Source organism: Dipteris shenzhenensis, chromosome 21, assembly GCF_047967505.1.
Source record: "Dipteris shenzhenensis isolate YYH24624 ecotype China chromosome 21, Dip_SZ_1.0, whole genome shotgun sequence".
NCBI lineage: Eukaryota > Viridiplantae > Streptophyta > Polypodiopsida > Gleicheniales > Dipteridaceae > Dipteris > Dipteris shenzhenensis.
This window is the reverse complement of record NC_141616.1, coordinates 45,810,645-45,834,174: the sequence shown is the minus strand read 5'-3', so window position 1 is coordinate 45,834,174 and position 23,530 is coordinate 45,810,645. Positions and strand designations below refer to the sequence as shown.

At 42.0% G+C, this 23,530-nt stretch overlaps 1 protein-coding gene and 1 pseudogene across 1 annotated transcript; both read left to right on the top strand.

Moving 5' to 3' along the window:
- The first annotated feature begins 989 nt into the window (after positions 1-989).
- LOC147888938 (protein CLMP1 pseudogene) lies at positions 990-3,962 on the top strand (annotated as a pseudogene).
- A 12,919-nt stretch (positions 3,963-16,881) lies between these two features.
- Positions 16,882-22,499, top strand: LOC147888937 (putative chloride channel-like protein CLC-g). The gene is made up of 7 exons (XM_087392224.1): positions 16,882-17,498; positions 17,576-17,776; positions 18,748-18,925; positions 20,090-20,352; positions 20,495-20,767; positions 20,938-22,078; positions 22,167-22,499. Exons 1-7 carry the CDS (start codon positions 17,218-17,220, stop codon positions 22,320-22,322), a joined length of 2,493 nt encoding a protein of 830 aa, XP_087248350.1. The 5' UTR covers positions 16,882-17,217; the 3' UTR covers positions 22,323-22,499.
- The last annotated feature ends 1,031 nt before the right edge of the window (positions 22,500-23,530 follow it).

Sequence of the window (23,530 nt, the reverse complement as noted above, 5' to 3'; positions counted from 1 at the left end):
TAGAGACCAGTCAATCTCTTTCACTTGCATTTCGAACCGTCACTTGAAAAAAACCCTTGCCGTTGAACCAAAAATCAACCAAGCCGCACTTATCCACTGGAACTCATAGGATCTTGGAGAGACGTGTGGATTTGGAGAGTGCCTACAGTTGAGGACAAGTTGGTGACACAATTTAGCAGCGTGGTAATCGTTGACGAATTGGTGTGGACAACCAATTCTATTTCCTCTTCCATGGAAAGGAGGGTGGTCCAAATGCACCCTAAGTGAGACGATGAAAAGGGCACCATACTCACACACACCACGCTCCAAAAACAGAAGGAGAGGTGTAAGGTGCCAGTTCCACAAGATATCCGAAATCTCAGGAAGCCCGCCTTCGCCTCGAGTGCAAGTCTCTGAACCCCATCTCGAGCACACCTCGCTATGAGTAGGAGGCATCATGAACCTGAGTGTCGCCTCGACGTCCTAGCCAAGATGGTTGGTTGTCGAGGGATCGTGAACCCTAGCGAAACTCCCTCGTGGCCGACTCCTCGTCTAGCCGAGGATTAGCCTACGCAACTAGGTCTCCATAACCCGAATGTTTTGTCGAGTTTCCAACCAGCTCCAAGGATGAAGCCGTCCGATCCGATTGTCCAAGCATGAAGAGCTTGTCGTGCCCTACGCATCGATAGAGGTTTCGTCCCAATTCGAGTCCAGATGCAAAAGTTGTGACAATGGACACAGGGGTCTCGACGACCGACGTCGCTCATTCGTCGACATCTCGAGCACGTCACCCCCGCATCCTACACCCAGGCTACCCAGGCACCCACGTGGAAGTTGACCGGGATGCCCCTGTGCTCAAAGCACATGTGTGAGAGTGAGAGCAAAAGATAATGGGAGAGAGAATGGAAATTGAAATAGAAAAGGGAAGGGCGAGTGGGAAGGGAGAGGACGATATAAAAGAGAGGGGTGGTGGTTGGAGACCTAAAGAAGGCAAAGGGGAAGGGCTCATTGAACAACCCCAAGCGGAAGCAAGACAGTTGGAACTTGGTGAGCTAAGTTGTTGCCATGGCCAAGTCCGGCAACAGAAAGAAGAAGCCCTCCCCTTCTTCTTCCTCCTCCTCCTCTTCTTCTTCCTTCTTCAACTCGACTTCCACTACCCATCATGCTCCTCCTCCTTCTTCCCATCATCCTTCTGTCGCCCCTCCCCCCGACCTTGACTTCTCCCTCTTCCTTCGCCGCGCTCACCAGCTCAAAGAGGACGGTAACCGTCGCTTCCAGATTAAAGATTTCCCCGCTGCTATGGAGCTCTACGCCCAAGCCCTCAAACTCACCCCCCGTAATCACCCCGACCGCGCCGTCTTCCATGGTAACCGTGCCGCTTGCCTCTTGCAAATGAAGCCTGTGCCTTACGATGCCGTCATTAGTGAGTGTAGCTTCGCTCTGCAGGCTCATCCCGGATTCGGCAAAGCCCTCTTTCGGCGTGCCAGGGCTTTTGAGGCCACTGGCAAGCTCGAGCTTGCTCTACAGGATGTGGAAACACTGCTGCAGGGGGAGACGAACCATCGCGAAGCCCTCGAGCTAGCGAAAAAGCTTCGTGCTGCTATTAGGAATCGTGAGGAAGCCCAGCAGGATTCCCAAGTGAGGCCTGCTGCTGCTGCTGCTGCTGCAGCAGCATCTTCGCCTGCAGCATTGGGGGCTTCCGTCGTGGCTGGCAGAGGGCCTTGTCTTCCTGCTAGACCATTGCCCAAGACGAAGGGAGGTAAGCCCGAACCATCATCGCATGTGAAAGGTACTGCTTCTGATGTCACCCAGAATGGACCTTTAAGTCCTCCGCCCAGCCCTGCCTCCTGTGTCCCAGAGCCTCGAACCATGGGTTCCACCAGGCAGGTGTCACATGCTCAAGTGCCTGCGAATGAATCTTTGCAAGTGAAGCTGACTCCTAGTAACATGGAGACTGTTGATGGGCCTTCAGGAGGGTCGTCACAGAATTGCCTTCAGGAGGCAAAAGTCCAAAGCTCAAAGGCTGAAACCCCAGCAAATTTGAGGCCGTTGAAGTTGATTTATGATCATGACATTAGATTATCACAGATACCTGTCGGTTGCAAGTTTGGCGATCTGAGGGAGCTGGTAAAGAATAGATTCCCTTCGTCGAAGGCAGTTTTATTAAAGTATAAGGATATGGACGGTGATCTCGTTACAATAACCTGCACAAGGGAGCTCAGGCTTGCAGAAGCAGCTGCTGCGTCTGAAGCTTCAAGAAAAAACCTCGCACCTGCAGGTTCATCAATCGCACAGGGTGTAGAAAGTGCCTCCGTTCACACTCAGCAGCACAAATCTACCATCGAATCGTCTGCTTTATCCTCCGCTTTGACCCCATTAAGGCTTCATGTGGTTGAAGTGCCTTCTGAACAAGAGCCTACTATGGAGGAAGAGGATGATATTATGAAGTTAAACCTTGAAAATCTGCACCACCGTACAGAGGAGTCTGCTGTTGCTGGAGACAGAGAGACTGATGACCCCAGTGTAGGGCAGAATGAAATAGCAGGTAGTAAGGTTCTTTCTGCTGGAAGTACAGATAAACGGGAAGCCGAGCAAGTGAATAGTAAAGAGACAGAGATCGATGAATGGCTGTTAGACTTTGCCCATCTTTTCCGGATGCATTTGGGAATAGATCCTGATGGGCATGTTGATCTACATGATTTGGGAATGCAGCTCTGCTCTGAGGCCTTAGATGAGACTGTCACCAGCGAGGAGGCTCAACACCTTTTTGAACAGGCCGCCTGTAAGTTTCAGGAAGTGGCAGCTCTAGCGTTCTTCAATTGGGGCAATATACATATGTGCGCAGCAAGAAAGCGGATGCCTCTTGATGATAACAGCAACAAATTTGACTTTCTTGATAGGCTCCGAACTGCATTTGATTGGGCACAGGCTCAATATGATTTAGCTGAGAAAAAGTACGAGGAGGCTTTACGGGTGAAGCCAGACTTTTGTGAGGGGATTCTTGCCATAGGACAGGAGAAGTTTGAAAGTGCGAAGCTTCGCTGGTCTCTTGCTTTAGCTAGCCAGGTGGATTTGAGCACTTGGAATTCATCGGAGACGGTAAATCTTTTTACCAATGCGGAGGAAACAATGCAGAAAGCAGCAGGAATGTGTGAGAAACTGGAGGAGTGCCGAATTAAGGAGGCTAAGAACTCTGAAGGTGGAAAGAGGAATTCTCATTCACCAAAAGAAGATTCGCGAGGCCATGCTAACGCTTCCCATGTAGCTGAGGCTGAGATTCTTGAACATTTCAAGGCTATTAGATCTCAGATTAATCTTTTCTGGGGCAATATACTGTTCGAGCATTCGCAGGTAGAGTCCAGGCTAGGATTGCTTTCATGGAAACAGTTATTAGATGTAGCGGTGCAAAAGTTTGAGCTAGCTGGTGCCTCCCCTTCGGATATAGCAACAGTGTTAAAAAAACATATTTCCAATTGTTCCAACTGTCATGAACCGTCAACAGCAAATGCTAAGCATTGTGAGCATGTATGTGGACATGGGAAGGGCAGTCATGTCCACGAAAATGGGGAGATCCCTGGTGATGCTGTGAAGAGAAAGGAACATGCATTTGATGAAAATAATGTGTTTGTGGATACTGCGGTTTTGGAAACAAGGTTGGCGAATGGATCAGTGTGAGACTTACCTTGCTTGATGATATCAATATGGGCCAAACTGTCAGCTAAAGGCTTCCCTCAGGCATGCAGCAAAACACTGTTCCCATCTCAAAGCTGGAACAGGATACATCAAAGGTGGAAGGCGCTGCTTGGTAGTTCTCGCACACATGTTCTCTGACGCTTGAGTGGCAGCAGGTGCTTCTATCTCCCATGTAATGAATGATATTTGACCATGGAGGTTTCTGTTTTGTTCCCTCCTAAATCTTCACAGGAGTGTCCATTACCTTACTGCTTGCAGGAGTCACATTTGTAAGTGCTCAATTGTGTTCTTCTCCCCTCCTAAACCCTTTGTTCCTGAACCCTTAAACTCCATGATCTATGAGGGAGATGAGTTCTCCACCATGTACTCTACCCTCACCTGGGTGAGAGCTTAAAGGGTCACAGTGTTGCCAGGAATGCTGATTGGTCGAAGAGTCATGGGTGCTCTCCCTTGATTGTATTGTGGAAGGTGGCAGGTGTTACGACTAATCTCACTCTCCCCTTTGGCTCGGAATGCTGTCTGACATGATGAAAGAATGCAGTGCATATGCTTGCAGAGAACTACAACACGACTCCACTTGGTATGGATGGAGTGTTGCAGTGGGTATCTATTTTCCTAAAATTTTGGATCATGTTGTGTTGTAGCTTTTTGGCATAAAAAGTAAACTGGTTGACAAGATTCAAGGGATGTGTATGTGTGTGTGTGTGTGTGTGAGAGAGAGAGAGAGAGAGAGACAGCGATGACTTAGGCTTTTCTTTTATAGTGGATTTGATTATTCAAACTTGTTTTGTAACATATATGCTCAGTAAACAATGTTTGTGATGTAATTGATGTGACAAGGCTGCAAGCAGCAAGTGCGATTTCGAGCAAAATGACTCTCCCAGCGAGTGCCTAATCCACGACATGCAGCTCATTCCCTCTCCATCCTCATGTTCTCTTCTCTCCCTGCTCCCCCCACTCCTTTTCTAAGCACTCTCCCCATCCCCCTTCCCTCTCCCCTACTTCTCATCCGCTCATCCCTTCTCATCTTTCCTATCAATACCATATCCCATCCCTCCCCTCTCGACTCTTGAAGATGAGTGCATCGCAACTTATGAAGACGATTTGTGAGAAGTGACTTTTCTCCCTCTCTCTAAGACTGCTCACAAGCAGTTGTAGTGTCATCGGTTGCCACCCCAACAAGCATAATCATAGAGTCTACATCATCGCAGACCCTTCATAGTCATCCCTTCCGTCTCGTTGTAACTTGTGACCCCTTTAAGAATTCAAGGTGTAATGCTTGTCTTTTCGCTTTCGATGATCTCCATGAATCTCATTGATTGCAGACTTTAGAAGCACCGGCCTCGATTGATGGCTTCTGAGAATTATGGTTCCTTTCTTTAACATATGGAAGCCTCATCTATTTGTAATTATCTGCGTAGCCTTTTCTTCCCCTACCAGTTAAGCTCATTTTGAAGCAATCTCAACTCCCAAATACAATCTTAACCGCGGGTCACGAAGTGAAGCCCCCTAGCGCTTCCTCAAGCGAGTACTTGTAGTCCCCTTGTAGTTGTGTATGCCTACCCTACCAATCAGGTGGAGCTATTATTGGCTACGTTCAGCATGGTTCCTAACACAATTTTTGTATGCTATATTCCACGTAGGTCTTAATGCGGGTTCATTCCCCCGATCTTCCTTCGTATTCCATCGACCCTGTGGCATATCTGAGATCCAGAGCTAGCACACAGCTGGAAATTTTATGCTAGCTTACTTGTCGTCAGTTTTGTAAGGGCTCCAAAATGACGGCTTGAACGGCATAATCTTTGCACTATCTATGCCTATGTGCCTATATGATTAGCTGAAGTAATGTACGTATCTCTTTTTGTGAGTCGTAGTGATTAAATGATTGAGCTTCCTACCTCTCTCCAGAGCTGTGTCAGGTCTCCATCTCATGAACTTCTGAGCTTCCTTGGTATGGGATCATGGGTAGTGATCCGGTGTGTCTTGTCTGTAATAATTTGAAAAAGGTGGCAGTGCCACTATGGCCCTACCTGGTTTTTTTTCAAGGTTTCAACGAGTGTTTCCTTGTTTTTTAGAATTCTTTTTCTCGTTTTGTATGTTTTTTTTTTGGGGGGGGGGGGGAGGGGGGGGCAATATTAGATTTTTACCTTTTTCTTGATTTGTATTATTATTATTTTGGGTTTTATGCGAGAAGGTAGTGCTTTCTTTTCTCCCCTCTCTTTAGAAATCGATCAACGTATAGTATTTCTTGAGTTTTTTTGTTTTATTATGCATGTATGTATGTTATGGAATGATCCATCCAATATGCGTATGATGTTTCACATTGAGTGGCTTTTTTCGATATGTTGCTCTAGATGTGATCCAATTGTGTTCCATATATTGTCATGATGTGATGGCACTGTAAGTTGTACTTGAAGGTAGCCATAATTTCTTTTAATGTTTGTGATTGTTTTGTTTTTTTGTATTACTTTGATGTTGAAATCTCCTATTAATATCACATTGTTTGTGTTGTCGATGTTTGATAATGTGTTTTTTAATAATTGGAAGAATAATGTATATGTGATCTGGATATATTTGCAATTATGTATTGGTTGTTTATTGTTTTGATGTGTATAGTTGTTATTTTAATTCCGAGCTGTGTAATGTTATTTGTTTGTTGAATGGTGATGCTATTTCATACTAATATGCAAGTGGAGCGGTTGTTTATGCATTTAAAAGTTGAAGGGAGAGGTGCTTCACTTTTTTCAGTGTGTTTCTTGTAAGCAAATAATATTTGAATTCATAAGTGTTGGAGTGCCTACGATGTCTTCTTTGTATTTTTGTAATGATCTTGTGTTTAAAGATTGAATAAGAATAGTTCTTTCTTTATGGTTGTGGATTTCATTGTTGATGTTTTTCCATTTTGATTGAGTAGCTAGTCTTTGCATTTCTTCGTGTACATCTTTATCTACAAGGAAGTTTTGTTGTTGTAGTGGTTGTAGCAAGTAGAGTTTTTCTATTTTTTTCATGCGTGACAGGGTTGAGACCATGCGTTTGAATGCTTGTTGGAGAGAAGGTGACATTTTCCATTGCTAGCCCTTCGGATCTATGTATGATTCTTGCTGCAGCTGGTTGGATTGGGAATTGTCGTCGAGTGAGGATGGTTTTCTTAGAAGGGTCAATTTGTATTTCTTTTGTTGCTCTTAATATTGGTGTCTATTTGCGATTAGTACTTGTGTACGCATGTATATATTATTTTTTCTTGTTTCTCTTCTTATTTGTGGGTTTTGAAATTGAATCCATATGATGTCGTCATTTTGATGTGTAGACATGCTCATGAAAATACCGTTTGCACCTTTGATCAGTCCATCTTGTTGATTTATGTTTCCTGAGCATAATTCAACCAACATTTCTTCTTTAATTTGTATAATTGTTCTTAAGCCGTTTGTTGCTTTAGGGTTTTCTAATAGTTTACATGAAATGTGGCTACTGTTATTAAATGTATCAATTGCTTTAATGTTATATTCTTTTCCTTTTGTTGCATGAAATTCCCTTTTTGTTATGGTTATTCATGTCCAAGTTTGTGTAGTAAAGATGGGGGAAAGTGGAGTCTTGTGGTGGTGGATGGAAGCAGCAGTCGTTTATGTATTTTATTTGTTCTAGAGTGTGCACATATTCTGAAATTGTTGAGTGCTTCTATGAATTTGTCGTCGTTTTGTCGCATTGGTCGTTTCAGCTCGTAACATTGTGGTTTTGTAAGCCAATATGTGTCCGCTAATGTTTCGAGTGTCTATTTTTCTTGTTTGAACACCCAACTGTCTCTTATTGGTTTGGCTTGGTACAAGTCCCCACAACAAATGACATCGATGGCACCGAAGTATTCCATGTGGTTTATTTTGAATGTACGCATGCAAAGGTCTACAAAATCTAAAGTTCGCTTACCAACTAGTGAAATCTCATCGAATGTAATAAGTTGTACATGTTTGTAGAGGCGAATAAGTGTATCTAGTTTTTCTCTGGCCAAGCTTGTTAGGTTCTTTGTTTGTAATGGTAAATGAAGTGCAGAGTGAATAGTGAGCTCGTTTATGTTATATGCTACTTTTCTTGTGTAAGCTAACATTAGGACATGTATCAAATTGTAATCTATGTTTTGAATTGTTTGATTATAATGTCGCAACAAACCTTGATTTATGAGCATCAAAAGATATGTTTTCCATGTTCCCGTCCCACTTGTTAAAAACATTGCAAAAAGTACAACAATATTGATGACTAGTCTCCAATAGAGTATCCAATCTTATTTATCTGTACTTGGAGATAAACCGTTATAGAGTATGCCTCGAAGTATGCCTCGAAGTTGCCAACACCGTATCCTCATGCCTTAACATTTTTCAATGCAAACCTAATGAAAAGGTATGTTGACTGAGCTGGCACCATTACAACCAAATGAAAGTTAGAACAATTCATTCAAGCTGTGGTGGCCAGGCTTCAATGCCGACACACAGTTGTTATTCGTGTCACTCTATCAAGACTCAAATAATTAAATCTTGGCATTCTAGTAAGAGAGAATAATCAAAGGTTGGCATTTAGATGTTTACTGAAATGCTTAAAAAATGTTGGGATGATTCCCAAGGGATTATATGGATTTCTCAAAGGCCTTGTTGACCTCTAATCAGTTCTCATCCAATCATGATGATGAACATGTTAGGCTTGCAAACAAGAACCATTAGACATGTCTGACCTTATTGACACCTTGTCATAACAAAGTTATCTACATTTCATTACTTTCAGTGCTATGTACAACATGTGTAAATTATACCACTTAGCTTGAAAGTGATATGTACAAACTACACCACTTATCTTGAAAGTGATATGTATAATAATATGTATACACTATACCACTTAGCTTGAAAGTGCTAACCGTACAAGTGCATGTGTGTGCTTATAAACTTCGAAAAACCTAATGCCCTTGCGGTTTCATAGTACCAGGGCTTCATCGTACTCTTGTTTCTGGTTTTCTTACACTCGACAACCTTTCTCTTTTGTGTCTTCTTCCTAACGTTGATGGATCTCAAGTTCGAAGATCCATCGGAAGATGCGATCTCTAGAGACATCATTAGAAGCGACTGCTAAAAACTATAATTTCCTTTCAACGCTTTGCGTTCAGCTCCTAAGTTTTTAAGATGATGTATAGACAGTCGAGTAGTCTCGCAGCACAATCATAATGCTTGACTAAAAATAAATGCATGACAGTGCGAAATACATCAAGTCACACATTAAGTACCTAACACAATTTAAGTGAAGAAGCCAAACTATGCACATTTCATTTATTATATGAAATTCAAGAATATCAAAGCATGATTTACGGTGTAGAACAAATACGGAGGAGCAACGTGCAATCAATTCAACATTGGGATGAATAAAACAAGGTATGCATGCATTCGTAACATACGAACCAACGACTGATGAATCTGAAATATAAAACATTTGAGTTATGATCTATTGCCAAAAATTCATTTTTTTTTAAAAAGGTGATGGTAAATTACGTATGCTATCTTTGTTACATCTTGCAACTGCTTCAGGTAAAAAAGAGGGTACAAACATGTACACCAGCGGCTGCTCGCTACCAATGCCAACCAAAAAAACAAAAAAAGCTAATTGGAACAAAAGCCTTCATATTATTCTAAAAGCCACTCTCTATATCCAAATTCTGAAAGCCACTCTATATATCTCTATTCTGAAAGCCACTCTCTATGTTGATATACAGTCGGGCTGTAAAAATTTCAAGGATGTAAGAGCATGACATAGAATCTCCATAACATAATTGTAAGCAAACGGCCATAAGATCATGGGCCCAAATCGACTCCTCGCATCTAAGCCTTTACATTTCATTGATCTACATGAAACTCCTAAAGTACAAGGTACAAGACACGCCTAGTGGTAGTATTGCGTGATGTGGGTGTAAATGTTTCCTCAACATCAAACGCCTTGTTGCTAAGCATAACCTTTTGCAATAAGGCTGGCTTTGTAGCAGCCATTAACCTTCCTCGTGAGTTTATATACCCAATTTGTGCCTATAGCACGCTTGCCTTTAGGCAAGTCACACAACTCCCAAGTGTCATTATGAGAATTCAAGCTATATGTATGGCCATATACTCATCCCCCTTGTAAGTGTGGATGTGGGAAGCTTGTGTCCGCTTTTATTCTCAAACATGGCAAGAAATTTCTTGAAGCAAGAAAATACATTTGACTTGGATTTGAATGGATAAAGACAAGTACGTCGAGTGAAATCATCCACAAAAGTAACAAAGTATGGATAACACCCAATAGATGACACATATCACTGTGAACCAAGTGCAACTTACGAGCCTGCACCAACACTCCCCATCTATAGGGATGAAAACCGATGCATTTTATGGAGTAGACATCCTCCACAAACATGTTTGGGCAATCCTACCATAGTCAACCCTTAAAAGCTGCAAATTTCTCACTAGAAATTGTGGGCAATCCTACCACAGTCAACCCTTAAAAGCTGCAAATTTCTCACTAGAAATGAGCTGCAAATGAGTCAAATCTGTCCACAATTGGTTGCAATAGAGCAATCCAAGTTGGAACAGCTCAAAACTCAGATGCAGCAGCACTAAAATAGCTCCCAGAGGTAAAGCTAGGCTCCAAGAAAACAGTGTTGAACTACCTCGACTAGTTTGAACAGCAAAGAGATCATGGCTCAAAATCAACACCTCGCATCTAAGCCTTGTCCACCCACAACTTCGCCTCTTATTTCTAATTTCCACCAGAGGTTTTTATTGCTAAAATCTGTAGCCTGACCCTCTGGAAAGCTGTCCGCTACGCTTCTAGAATTACAAATATATATTGTCTACATCACCAACGCAGCCACAATGCGTCACCCTATAACTTACGTTGACCAAAGTAAACCGAATCGAAGAATCAATAAAATATTTCACGGTGGCTAGATACAAGACAAAATGCTGGGCATTTCAAGAAAAAGAAGCCTTGGGTTCCTTTATGAGAAAAAGATTGTTGGCGTAGTTAACACCCTTCAACAGGAATTTTCCTTAGACACAAATCACGTTGCCAACACTTAAGGGACCCAACCGTGTACATATCCATACATAGAAAAACTCCTAACTCTACAAATGACACATTCTCCACAAGTGAAGAATGCACGAATGCAAGCCACATCATCACACAAACTGTTCAAAAATTACCATTAAACAACTAATTTTTTAATAATCATAACTCCTTCCATATTAATTTCGCCATTAAAAAAATAATACTTTCACCAGCACAATTGGAGAGAGTTATAGACATTTTAAAAAAATTATTGATCAAGGCAAGTTTGGAGCATGGATAATGTACAATTGCAACTCTTCGCTAATGCAAAACACTGGCGAGGTGCAGATCTTCAATTGCATTTGTAATATATGTAATATACTTCACAACTGCAACAAGATAAAGCTCTTCAATCGCACCACCATATTGTCCAATCTAGTCAGATGCCCTATTAAAATACTATTTTTCATAGTGTGTCCTGCATAAGCAAGACCTACAGCCAATAAATGATCTTGCAATTGGCTAATGGCATAACACATAATCATAAACTCAGAACACATTGGCGGATAATATAAATGTTGGGCCTTCCAGAGAGTGTCTTCCAACAATTTTGGAAGGCAAGACAGACATTGCAAGGAAACATGCATTGACGACAGAGACTAATTGCACTGATTTCCACTAACGAGTTATCAAAATTAGGTACACAAGAAAAACCAGTCAACATGTCAGAGGTTTGAAACTGAGAGATGGAATTCACCAACACAAACACTGCCTGGATGAAGTTGGTACGAGAAAATGCAATTTTGGATCTAGTGAACATCAGATGACTATTAACAGTCCTGTTCACAGCACCCTTCTACCCAAAAAAGAATTTCGGAGCTCAGCTTCGACGTTTGTTTACACAGGCTATATCCTGCAACACGTACACACTCAAAATCTAATAACAACACATCCATTAAGAAAAACAACTAAACGATATAGCCATGTTAAGTTTGAAGCTATAACATCCTTGTTAAAAATTAGATTTCAAGAGCCAGTGACCATCACAAAAGTAGAAACAGTCCCGTTCACGGCCTGCTTGCTACCCAAAAATAGAAACTTAGAGCTCAGCTTCTGCCTCTCCACACACGAATATACTACGCCATGTGAACAATGAAAACGTAATGATAACAGCCTCATTCAGAAAGTCGGGTTCAAAATTCATTGCTCCGTTTGTAAGTAAACGCCATACCCATCTCAATTTTGAAGCTTTAAAATGAAATATAACACATGAAAGACAAAAAGTCACCTCCTACACTTTCTGCCATATCCATAGCAAAATAATGTTTTTTCTTGTAGCTCCCGATACTCCACACTTGCACTCTCGATTTCACAACAATCAAACTGACATTCGTGGATATCATTCGAATGTAGCTATGCCTACTTTTATAGGCAAACACAAACGACACAAGCAACTTCGCCCACTCCATACACTTCTCGAACAAACTCCTCCGCTTACCCTACATACTAAACGTGGCAACGATCGAATGCACACACTCTAGAACCTGCTCTTTCTCTTCTTGTTCACTCCACTAAGCAAAATGCAACATATGATACTCAAACAACCCATAATCCCATTCACAACTCAAGCGCACAGTTTTTGAAAGGACTCTGCCACCTCCCTCACATACTAAACGCAGCAAGAAGACACAAACCAGTCACATACCACAAGGCTCTGGAAGGGTCGTTTCTGTACTCGCGAACTCCGACATGCAACAATGGAAAGTTGCATGCCCGAGAATCTTCGGGATAGACCGTCCGACCTGCTTCGCCAGAGATCTACCAACAATAGAGAAAACCATGATGAAAAGCAAGCCCTACTTGCAAATGAAGGCAGACATAAGGAAGAACCCTAAAAAACTCTTCACAACTCGATAAAATCCTCACCCTCCATTCCCCGATCCAATCCCCACCGTCCACAACACCCTCACCTAACCACGGCTACCGTCTTACCCACTCTAGTTTTGTTAACCAAGTCAATTTGACTATTTGCTCACTAAAACACACTTTCCTAACCCACCTCCCAAAATTCCACTCCTTCCCTAAGACCCTTTGTTGTAGGGCCAAAAATGTTGCTATGTAGACGTCATGATTTTTTCGATGCAAATGTTTGACCACTTGTTTGCCAAAATCGCATTTCGATAATTTGCTCCTACTCTCTTCTAAATTTTTTATCTCTTGCTACAGAGCTCTGATGGCCTTCAAACCAACACCATGCTTTTTGTAACATTGTGTATAAAATTCAAAAGCTTGCCTGAGAGTGAGAGAGGTGGTTTGCATTTCATTTCATGCTTGATCAAGCTTAATCTGAAGCAATATGGGCTTTAAGTTCTACCTCTCCCCTCCCTCGCCAACTCGCCATATTGCACCTCCACTCAGCCTCAACTCTGCCCCACTCACTCCCCTCTCTCGTTTAGCCTCCACTCTGCCCTCCCTTGCTCCTCTATCCCTCGACTCTCCCTCTCCCTCCCCTCCCTCAACTCTCCCCCCCCCCCCCCCCCCTCTCATATAATCGGTCAACGCAGAAGCTAGAGAAAATTCTAGAAGTTGCACATTCTAGAAAGAACTTTCTCGATTCTCCTCGAATTAATTTTGCTCCTGGCAACTCGCTTAGGTTAATCGCTGTGCTTGAATTAATTATTTCACTAAGCTTACCTTAATTCGTGCATCGCATTGCCCTCCATTAATTGAAATGCCTATTTTTCAATGTTGTGGTCACCTACCCTCTTTTACCATATTTCAATATTATTTTCATCCATTTAAGTTGGTTGGCACTCTTAACTTTTAGTTATTGAAATTTATTTTTCATAAATGGGAAACATAGCAACTCCATGTTGAGTTATGCTTTGGACTAATCTTAAAACTTTGTCCCTATGATCAATTAGAGTAGCTGACAACAATGGAATACACTTTGATGTAGCTAACAATGAGATCAATGTCTTCAATGCTCTCCTTGGTCGTCATCACCTCAAATTAAGGATTGTAATTATCAAAGGGCTTTATACCTTATTGTATTTCTCATGTTTCACTCTCAGTGTAATATCAAGAACTCTAAGGCATTTTTCTACGCACGATACGAGGACCAAAACCACTACCTACTCCCTGGGTAGATTCTTTTAGGCCTAACACACACACTTTTTTTCTTTTTTTGTGAAAACCACTGATTCAATTAATTAATGAAATTTACAAATCAAGTGTGGCATCTGGAAAACACTTCCAAAAGATGTAGAGAAATGTCACCCATATGATAAGCATCACATAGGGATGTATGCAAAGAGTGCCAGAAAAATGCACAAGTATCCAAAGAGGCATGAGAGGAAATGTGATGGTTTCTATTATGCCGATGGTCCAGTATGCAGTAAATCTAACCCACAAGAAGAAAGGGCCGTAGTCATCGAGAGACGAATGGAATCTCTCGTAAATCCAAAAGTGCTTGGAAAAACTTGCGAAGGGAACCGAATCCGAATGTTGTCAGATAGGGTTGCAAGGAGATCCTTAGTAGCTGAACATGTCCACAAGAGATGGAGTATTGTTCTCTGGGAGAAGAACAACACAAACAATACGCAGGTGCTATACGGCGGCGGGCCATTGTGGTCCACACTGGTAGAACCCCCAGCAAACACCGCCACATGAAAACCTTTTTCTTGAGAGGAAGCCCATTCTTCTAGATGGTACGCATGCATCTTATCCACCATTTGAGAGGTTTATTCAACCACCAAAGCTCATTGGCATGATGATGTATCCACAGTGGGGGAATCAATATACGATAAGGTCTCACAATAGTCGATTTCATCATCGGTAGGTTCTGGCAAGTTGTTTCTCGTCTTCTAAGTTTCTAATCCTCCAGTCAATCTTGCACTCGAAGACAAGGAATCGAGAGGAATGGTTGAATTAAGTCCCGTAGCTTCTATTGTATAGGCCGTGAGTGCATGCCCAAAGCGTTAATGCCTATACGCTATAGGAAAGGACATAAAATTACCATCATTTGAAGGACATCCCGCACATATGTCTCTATTGCAGCTAGAGGTGTCTACTCCAATATATACTTTCCAATGCCATGTTGTTTCCCATATATGGTGAACGTCCAGACCAGCAAATGTATTGCAGGATTACTTGCCAGTCGGCAATCAATCGACTAGAGAAAGGGCTGCCAGGGATGTTTCCTTGAAAAGAGATCCCATAATAAAATCCTAGAAAGTGGTCTCCCAATTACCAAAAGCATGTGTACGAACCTTAGTGCACATTCCAGCCAGCATCTATGTCGATGGCTCCTTCTGAGCTACAAAATTAAGTATCATAGTGGCTTTCCGAGTAATCAAATGATAGTGTATGTTTAAAATGTTGAGCCCTCCATGCATTTTTGGAGAACAAACTAGCTCAACTTTTAGGAGGCGAAGAGCTTTCTTGTCTTTTTTTGTTTTCCAATGGTATTCCATTGCTTGTGACGTGAAAGCATCCAATATTTTCTTATCTCGTGCTATAAGAGGTGCGTAGGCCTTGGGCGGTTTTAGCCCCTCTTTGTTGGCCAAATTTTTTAAGGTAACGTTTCTGAAAAAAATATACCAGCCCCATCAATTTACCAACCCTTTTGGTGAAAAAAATAAAAATAAAAAGATAATCTATGCGTTTTATAATTAGAACAATAATTTTTTAAAAAATGTGCAAGAGTGATGGTGTTGTATCCTTTGGGATGATATGTGAAAAGTCCTTATGATTGGCTTTTGTTGTTGGGAAATTACTTTCTAATGGCATTTTGATAGAAAGAAAAAATTACACTATTGAGGGCTCTTTTAGACGTCAAGGTTGACAATAAGAGAAATAGGTGATCAAATATTTGAAAATTGTATGTTTTTACTTATCATTACTTTTCATACATGGAGTATATTAATTATAAAGATGGAGTATCTAAATTGTAAGATGGCGTGTACAATACCATGGTACAATGTCATCTACCATAAGTGCTATGGAAACTTTAAGGATGTTTTTTACAAGGGTGTACTTATGGGGTGGCTATATATATAGAGTTATGCCACCTATCCACTTGCTAGGGATATAGATAGATGGAGAGAGAGAGAGAGAGAGAGAGAGAGAGAGAGAGAGAGAGAGAGAGGGAGAACTTAGCATTCAATTTGTTGTTCTCGTCAACCATGTTGATATTCCCTTTAAGAAAAAGAGGTGCTCGTGAGCTCGTGTTTGCACCATGAAACATTATGTGAATAGTAGGTCCCCATGATGTTTAAAAAATCTTATTTGTATTAGTACCCTCTCTCATTGAAAAATTAACCTAAGTGTAAGCGCATGGAAAAGCATTTGCTAAAGGAACCTGTTCTCTAGCTTTTTCTAGAGTCTTCTTGGTGCCTTCTCGCATCTTCTCCCATTCCTATTTAAGAGGTCCTCTCCTCCCTATTTTTTAGTGCCCTGCCTCTCACCCACTATCTTCCTCGCCACCATTGGCCCATCTCTAACCTGCCTCCCTTCTCTCTAATTAATTGAGCTAATTTAGGTTAATCAGCATGAGAACACGCCTTCCCCACAACTAAGAGAACGTTTCCGCAATGTCGAGATGATTGTTCCGATATTCATGATTAGCCAAATACTATACTTTGCAATGTAGTCGCCATAGTTTTGAGGACCTTGCGCTAACATCGGAGATTTGAGGTGAAATAAGCGTGCAATTTGGTTTTCCAATTCTCTATGGACGTTGCAACGAATCAGACAATTTGGTGTCACCGGGTTGCGTCCTGCCAAAGTGAGGTATGTTCGAGCGGAAGGAAAATTTCTTAGGTTCGCAAGCACCATCCGAAAGAGGAGCCTAGAGAATCCGAGAGGTGGATGTGGGCAATGGGTGGGGGGGGGGGGGGGGGGGATGCCCTCTAATAATTAATCGAATCTAATTTTGGAGATGCTGGGAAGGGTGTGTCGGGGCAGCTCATAAATATCGAAGTGGGAGGATAAAAGGGAAAAGCGTTTTTTAAAAAATAAGATGGAGAGAAAAAATAGGCCAATAAGGAGGCAACATGTTGGCAAAGAGCTGGAACGGTTTTTGAGTCACATGGAAAAGGGCAAGGCTGAGTCAGCATGAGCAGGAGGGGTTAAGAATAGCTTGCGTGTATGAAGAAAAGCAGCAGACTAAAACAAGATGAAGATGAAGATGAAGAAGAAGATAGGAAGACTTTCCGTGGCTGTGGCGATGGATTCATTAGCTAGCTTGCTTTCTTGCTCATAAATCATTTCTGTAGCCCCTTGCCGGCTATGGCCATGGATTAGCTCGCTTCCTTGCTCAGCATCACACGAACACTTCGTGTTTCTCCTCCAGCTTCTTTCTGTAGCTCCTTGGCTATGGCGATTGATTAGCTAGCTTGCTTGCTGAGCTTCCAGCTTTCCTCCAGCTTCCCGAATTTGGATCTTTGCAGCCCCTCCCCCTCTGCCCATGGCTTAGCTTCCCTCATATCCTCCATGGACGAGCCTTCCGAGCTCCTTCACGATCTCGCCCAGCAATCCCAAGATCTCGGCGACTTCGCCCCCCCAGACGCAGACGTGGACGCAGACGCAGACGTACCTCCCCCTCTCGAACGCCTCCCTTCCTATACCATCCGCCCCGACGATGCCTTCCTTCAGCCCCTCCTTACCCAACGCAACCTCTCCCGTGGTGGCAGCGCTTTCTCATTTTCCAATGACACCTCGCAGCTGGCCATTATTGGCGCTAAATTTGCTCCCGTCGAGAGTCTTGATTACGAGTAAGATCACGGACGAGAGCTCACCCGCAATTTGCACGTCGAATTCTTGTTCTGATCCTGCATTGCCTGCGTTTCAGAATCGTGGAGAACGACGTTTTTAAACAGGACTGGCGATCTCAAACCAAAGTACAAATTTTGCAGTATATCGCGCTCAAGTGGACGCTAGCGTGTTTGGTGGGTCTGTTTACGGGCGTCACAGCATTTGCTATGAATTTGACTGTAGAAAATGTTGCTGGATATAAGCTTCTCAAAGTCGAGGACTACATTGCAGAGGGCAGGTATATTTTCGAAATTTCCTTCATGATAACGGTGGGTACAGAAAAGTATGAAATGGAAGTCAGTCAGTGTCGGAAATAGCTTGTGCCAATACGAGCATTGGCAGCCCGACCACTACGGGAATTGGCCGCTACTGTATGCGATCAACGAGCGTTATCTGAAGAATAGATTGATGTCGCATTTGTTAGCGACATCGATAATGGTGTATAAGGCGATGATGCATAAGGGTGCCACCGTTCGATCAGCCGCAAGGGCCTAAAAACATGTAACCAGCCCGTCTTATAATACATTCATCCATAGTTTGGCAACCTGTGTATATCACTATTGTAATCATGTGATCATTTCAGTCACAACGTACCCGAATGGACCGTTTCTTCTTCAATGCTTTGCGCCCACAAATTCTATAACTTGAATTGAGAGTTATTTTTGCCAACGCGGAAATCGCTTGTGCTCTTTTAGACAAATTTCTGATAATACTACCAGTAAATGGTAAATGCTCCCTAATGAGGATATGTGTCAAGTTTTAGGGGACATATTTATCCCAAACTGCGGGTGCTGTGTTAGCTTTGGATCGATGGATCGTCCTCAGAATAGCAAAAAGATCTTTTGACGAGAGCTTGTTATCCAAATGAGCACTGGGGCAGCCGTATTGCCTTCCCTTTCAAATCTTGACCTGGTGCATGGTTTTAATTAGGATCATCTCTACAGAAGAAGCTTCCTGCGTTCTTTTTCTCAGGATTCATCAGGAATGCTCCAAATCTCTGTCCTCATCTGATTGCCCTTTGGGTTCCAGCCAACATAGGATCGAAGCTTCATTTTGTTTCATCATCACGAGTTTTTAGGCCGAGTGTGGAATCGTGCTCTGCATTTGTGTTCTGATTCTTCTCATTCAGCCATGTAACTTGAGTGGTAAGTGATATCTTGAACAGATTACCGGTGAGAGACATATTGATGACAGGGTGGCCTATTGCAGGATAGTGTTGGCATCTGTCCTCCTGGTCGGAATCAATTTAGTACTGGTGCTCTTTGCGGCTCTGCTGTGTGCCTATATTGCTCCTGCTGCAGCTGGCTCTGGAATACCTGAAGTGAAGGCCTATCTGAACGGCATTGATGCACCCCACATACTTGCTCCAAGAACTCTTATCGTTAAGGTATAGCCTACAAGAATGATGGCTTGTTTCTGATTCGTCCTGGCATCGCTAGAAATTGATTACTGAAGTCTAATTTGGATTTGGTTTTGACACTTTTTCTCTGGACTGCACACTTGGTCTCCTTGTACTTTCAGGTCGTTTGATTATGTGAATGCATATGGTTCAAAGTTACTGTTCTTTTTGTGAGGTTTTTCAAGTTTACTGGAGAGTTTACATTTGCAAGCACGCCTCTGACACGGGAACATGTTGAGAAACAGCCACAGCAGTTGTCCATGAGACATGAACCAACCTGATGGTGTTTTCATTCAGAAAAAGAGCATCATTAAGAAATCAACGGCACAAAGCTGTATGTTAAGCTTTAAATCTATCTTGACAGAGAAGGCTGTTTGAGTTCATCCTATTTCCATCTTTAAACTCTGCCTCTTGGTTAATTTGCTTTTGCCTCAAATCTCTTTTAGTCAGGTAATGTGCTCATAACATACGTGACTAGTGCCTATGGCTTGTCTGGACTCCACGTGAGGCAGACATTTCAGTGAAACGCTCCCATGTGACCACCTCCTAGAGCCAATTGTCCTTCCAGCTTGGTATCTACATCATGTCAAGCCTCTCTCCAATGATGGTTTCTTCTTCCCATGAGACCAAGGGAGCGATACCCCCTGTTGCTCTTAGGAGAGAGAGGTTTTCTCTCTTTTGAGGGCCTAGACACACAATGTGGGCGCATTGGATGCAACTCGTGAGTGATGTGTTCTCTATCTCAGATCGCAAGCAAAAATCCATCCATTGGGGATTGTCATAATTAAGATAGGTAGAACTTTCATAGTCATGATGGTGAATTCAGCTGAGGCTATGTAAGCCAACGTAGGCCTCATCCAGTGTCAGAGGGGCTTTAGCGAGGGTGGGGGGTAGGGGGACTGCTTCTAGAATCCATCAACACGAGTGAAGCTCTCAGCATTTGGATTATTGCATTACTGGATTAGATCCTCTTTCTGTCTTTTGGGAAGACATTATGAGTGGGAAAGAAAGTCAGTAGTCCCTTCTTTTCTGTAGTAAGCTGCCTTTTTCTGTCTGAGATTATTAGGCTTAGCAGAATCTTGTATCTAGAAAATCTGCTGTTCTTTTGAAGTAAATTGGTTGGGTGGCTACATCACATCTACGTCTGTGCAGATTTTTGGAGGTGTAGGTGCAGTGGCAGGGGGCCTTGATGTTGGCAAGGAAGGGCCATTGGTCCATGTAGGTGCCTGCTTTGCATCTCTGTTAAGTCAGGGTGGTTCCAAGCGCTATCATTTAACATGGAGGTGGCTACGCTTCTTTAAAAATGATAGAGATCGTCGTGATCTTGTCACATGTGGTGCCGCTGCTGGAGTTGCTGCCGCTTTCCGGGCACCTGTGGGTGGTGTCCTGTTTGCTTTGGAAGAAGCCGCATCATGGTATATCAACATTCTCTTCAGATGAGGACTTTGCCATTGAGTTGAATGTTTATTTGTTATATTATCTGTCTCTGTAAAATCAAAAGTTTGAGTTCTTATGCTGAGCATTAGGGCAGTTCCTTTAAGCCAACTGCTTGTGCAGGTGGCGTAGTTCTCTTTTATGGAGGACATTCTTCACAACAGCAGTGGTTGCTGTTGTGCTGCAAACAGCTATCACCTATTGTGGGAATGACAACTGTGGCTTGTTTGGGAGCGGTGGCTTGATCATGTTTAACCTTGGAGATATCTCTATTGAGTTTGGACTTGTAGAACTCTTCCCTGTGTTGATCTTAGGAGTAATTGGTGGATTGTTGGGAAGCCTCTTCACTTACATCAATGGCAAGATTGTAGAATTGTATTCTTTCTGGCATAACAAGTAAGTAAACTCTAAAATAAACTTTATTGGTTCAAGCATTGTTTCTTCAATTCATGTTTGTAGTCACATTTTAAGCACTCTCCATATGGGATTTTGGGTCTTTTTCAGGAACTATATTTTGATATTGGTAAGGGCAAGGAGAGTAAATTCTAATGTGTGACTCCTTGCAGGCATGGACCAATGATTAAGGTTTTTCATGCAGCTGCAATTTCACTCATCACATCTGCATGTATGGTTGGGCTTCCATGGATGGGTTCATGCACAGTCTGCCCATCTAATATAGATGAGGCCTGCCCCACTAAAGGGCGTTCTGGAAATTTCAAACAATTTACCTGTCCAGATGGGCATTACAACGATCTGGCCAGCTTATTTTACAACATAAATGATGACGTCATACGCAATCTGTTCAGCCTCAATACAAGCAATGAATTTCAGTATGAATCCTTGATTATATATTTGATATCAAGCTATTTTCTTGCAGTTGTGACGTATGGGACCCCTGTTCCTTCAGGACTTTTCATACCTGTTATCATTACAGGAGCTGCATATGGCCGTTTAACTGGCATGGTTATGAGGTCTTTGAACTCTGGCCTTTTAGAGCTAGATGAGGGTTTATATGCTGTGCTGGGTGCTGCCTCTTTTCTGGGAGGCTCTATGAGAATGACTGTGTCACTTTGTGTTATCCTTCTTGAACTTACAAACAATCTCCTCATGCTTCCGTTGACAATGCTTGTCCTTCTTATATCTAAGACGATTGGAGACCTATTTAACCATAGTGTATATGATCAGATAGTTCATATTAAAGGATTACCCTTCCTTGAAGAGCACCCTGAACCTTATATGAAGCACCTGACAGCATTTGATGTCTGCAGTGCTCCCCTTGTCACTTTAACTGGGATTGAAAAAGTCAGAAATATTGTGGATATTTTACAAAAAACAAACCATAATGCTTTCCCTGTGATCGAGAATGATCCTTCCTCTAAAACCCTCATTCTTTATGGCCTTATTTTGAGGTCGCATTTATTGGTTCTGCTGAAAGGAAAAGAATTTTTGTCATTCACGGAAATGGAAAATGGTGTTACCAGTAATCCATTTACTTCTGTAGATTTTGCCAAGCCAGGATCAGGGAAGGGAGTAACACTTGCCGATCTTGAACTGAGCCCACAGGAGCAGGAGATGTCTGTAGATCTTCATCCATTCACTAATACATCACCCTATACTGTGGTAGATACGATGTCATTAGCAAAAGCTTTCCGATTGTTCCGCCAACTGGGTTTGCGACATCTATGTGTGGTGCCCAAAGTTCAAGATGTAAGTCTCTTTGAATCTTTGTTTTATTCATTTTCAACCCATTGAAAGCTAATGAAACGCTGATAGGTTTACTGTTATGTCTATGCAGCGCTCACCTATAGTTGGAATATTGACTCGGCATGATTTTATGCCAGAGCATGTGCTGAGTCTATATCCACACTTAAAACATAGTAAATGGACGAGATTACGCTTTAGGCGCTCTTTAATCCAGAAGGCTGTGGAATGGGGAAACTTTTCGAGATAAAATACATTTTAAAGACTACACTTCAAATCAGCACAGTTTAAGCATGTGCACACATTGTAATCAGAAATTTTCTTGCAGTTAAGGCTTCCATTGCCCAATAGTTTGAGAACTAGAGCGTTTTGGATCATACATTTCTTATTGTATTCTATTGAACAACTTCATGATTTTTCAACAGATTTCAAAGTCCAGTGCTATTATGTTCCTGTACAAAGTGTTGGAAACCAAGTCACCGGAAGATAAGTGTAAAAATATCTCAGATGACGTTTTACAGATCACTTGATATATGTTGCATATCGCTTTCAACTCATGCATTTCACTAAACCTCATCTCTGTCGTTAATGTATTGCTAACTTTTACACTTATTTTGCATATCGCTTTGAACTGATGCATTTTTCTAAACCTCACCTCTGTCGTTAATGTATTGCTAACTTGCTACACCTATGAGTGAGCCAGCCAAAACATTACTCATGCATGATCAACAGAAAGGTCTGATGAGAATTCCAAAATTATAGCAGTGCAAGTTATTGCTTGCTACGTGTGGAGTTCACAAAGGTATACGTGGGATATAGAATCTCGCATCTGTCACATTGGAGCAGCTTTCTAAGGGCAACAGCACTTCAGATACGGAAACATTAACTGCATCGCACCAAAAAGGGGTTGAATCAGGGAAAAGGAGGCTTTGGCCTCTCACTTTATTTTAATTCTCTCTTTCAGGGTCTTTTATGTATATTATCTCACTTCTATTATATGTGTGAAATGTTTGGTCTAGCAATTTGATTTTATTTTTTGTTGACCTTCCATTTACAACGGGTGTTAATTTCTAAATCCATGGTTCATTCTTTAAGATGTAATTTTCCTTTGTGTTGCATATGGACATCCAAGGGTCAAACATTATGTACATTTGGTGAACTTTTTATAGTTTTAAAAATGTGCAATTATGCACGTGCAACTCATGATTTCTAGTGTAAAAGGATATGAAAAACCTTTTCAAGAAAATTCTATTTTATTCAATTTGATGTGTTCATTTACAAAGGCAAGTATGGTTTGACTTTAATTCTAAGAGTTTCACCTTATCATGTTCATGAAAATTATCTTGCAAAGACTTTTATGTGAGAGACTATAATTTTGTGCTTACGCTCAAATGGTTACTAACTTTTGCGCACACAAAAATGTTCAGTGCAAAATATGATGCTCGCCTCTCTACTACC

Bases quoted from the DNA above. Each gene is read 5' to 3' on its own strand.
- LOC147888937 (XM_087392224.1), top strand. From the start codon at position 17,218: ATGGACGAGCCTTCCGAGCTCCTTCACGATCTCGCCCAGCAATCCCAA. The intron at 18,926-20,089 runs GTATAGCCTACA...ACGTCTGTGCAG, and splicing joins CAAGAACTCTTATCGTTAAG to ATTTTTGGAGGTGTAGGTGC. The intron at 20,768-20,937 runs GTAAGTAAACTC...GACTCCTTGCAG, and splicing joins TATTCTTTCTGGCATAACAA to GCATGGACCAATGATTAAGG.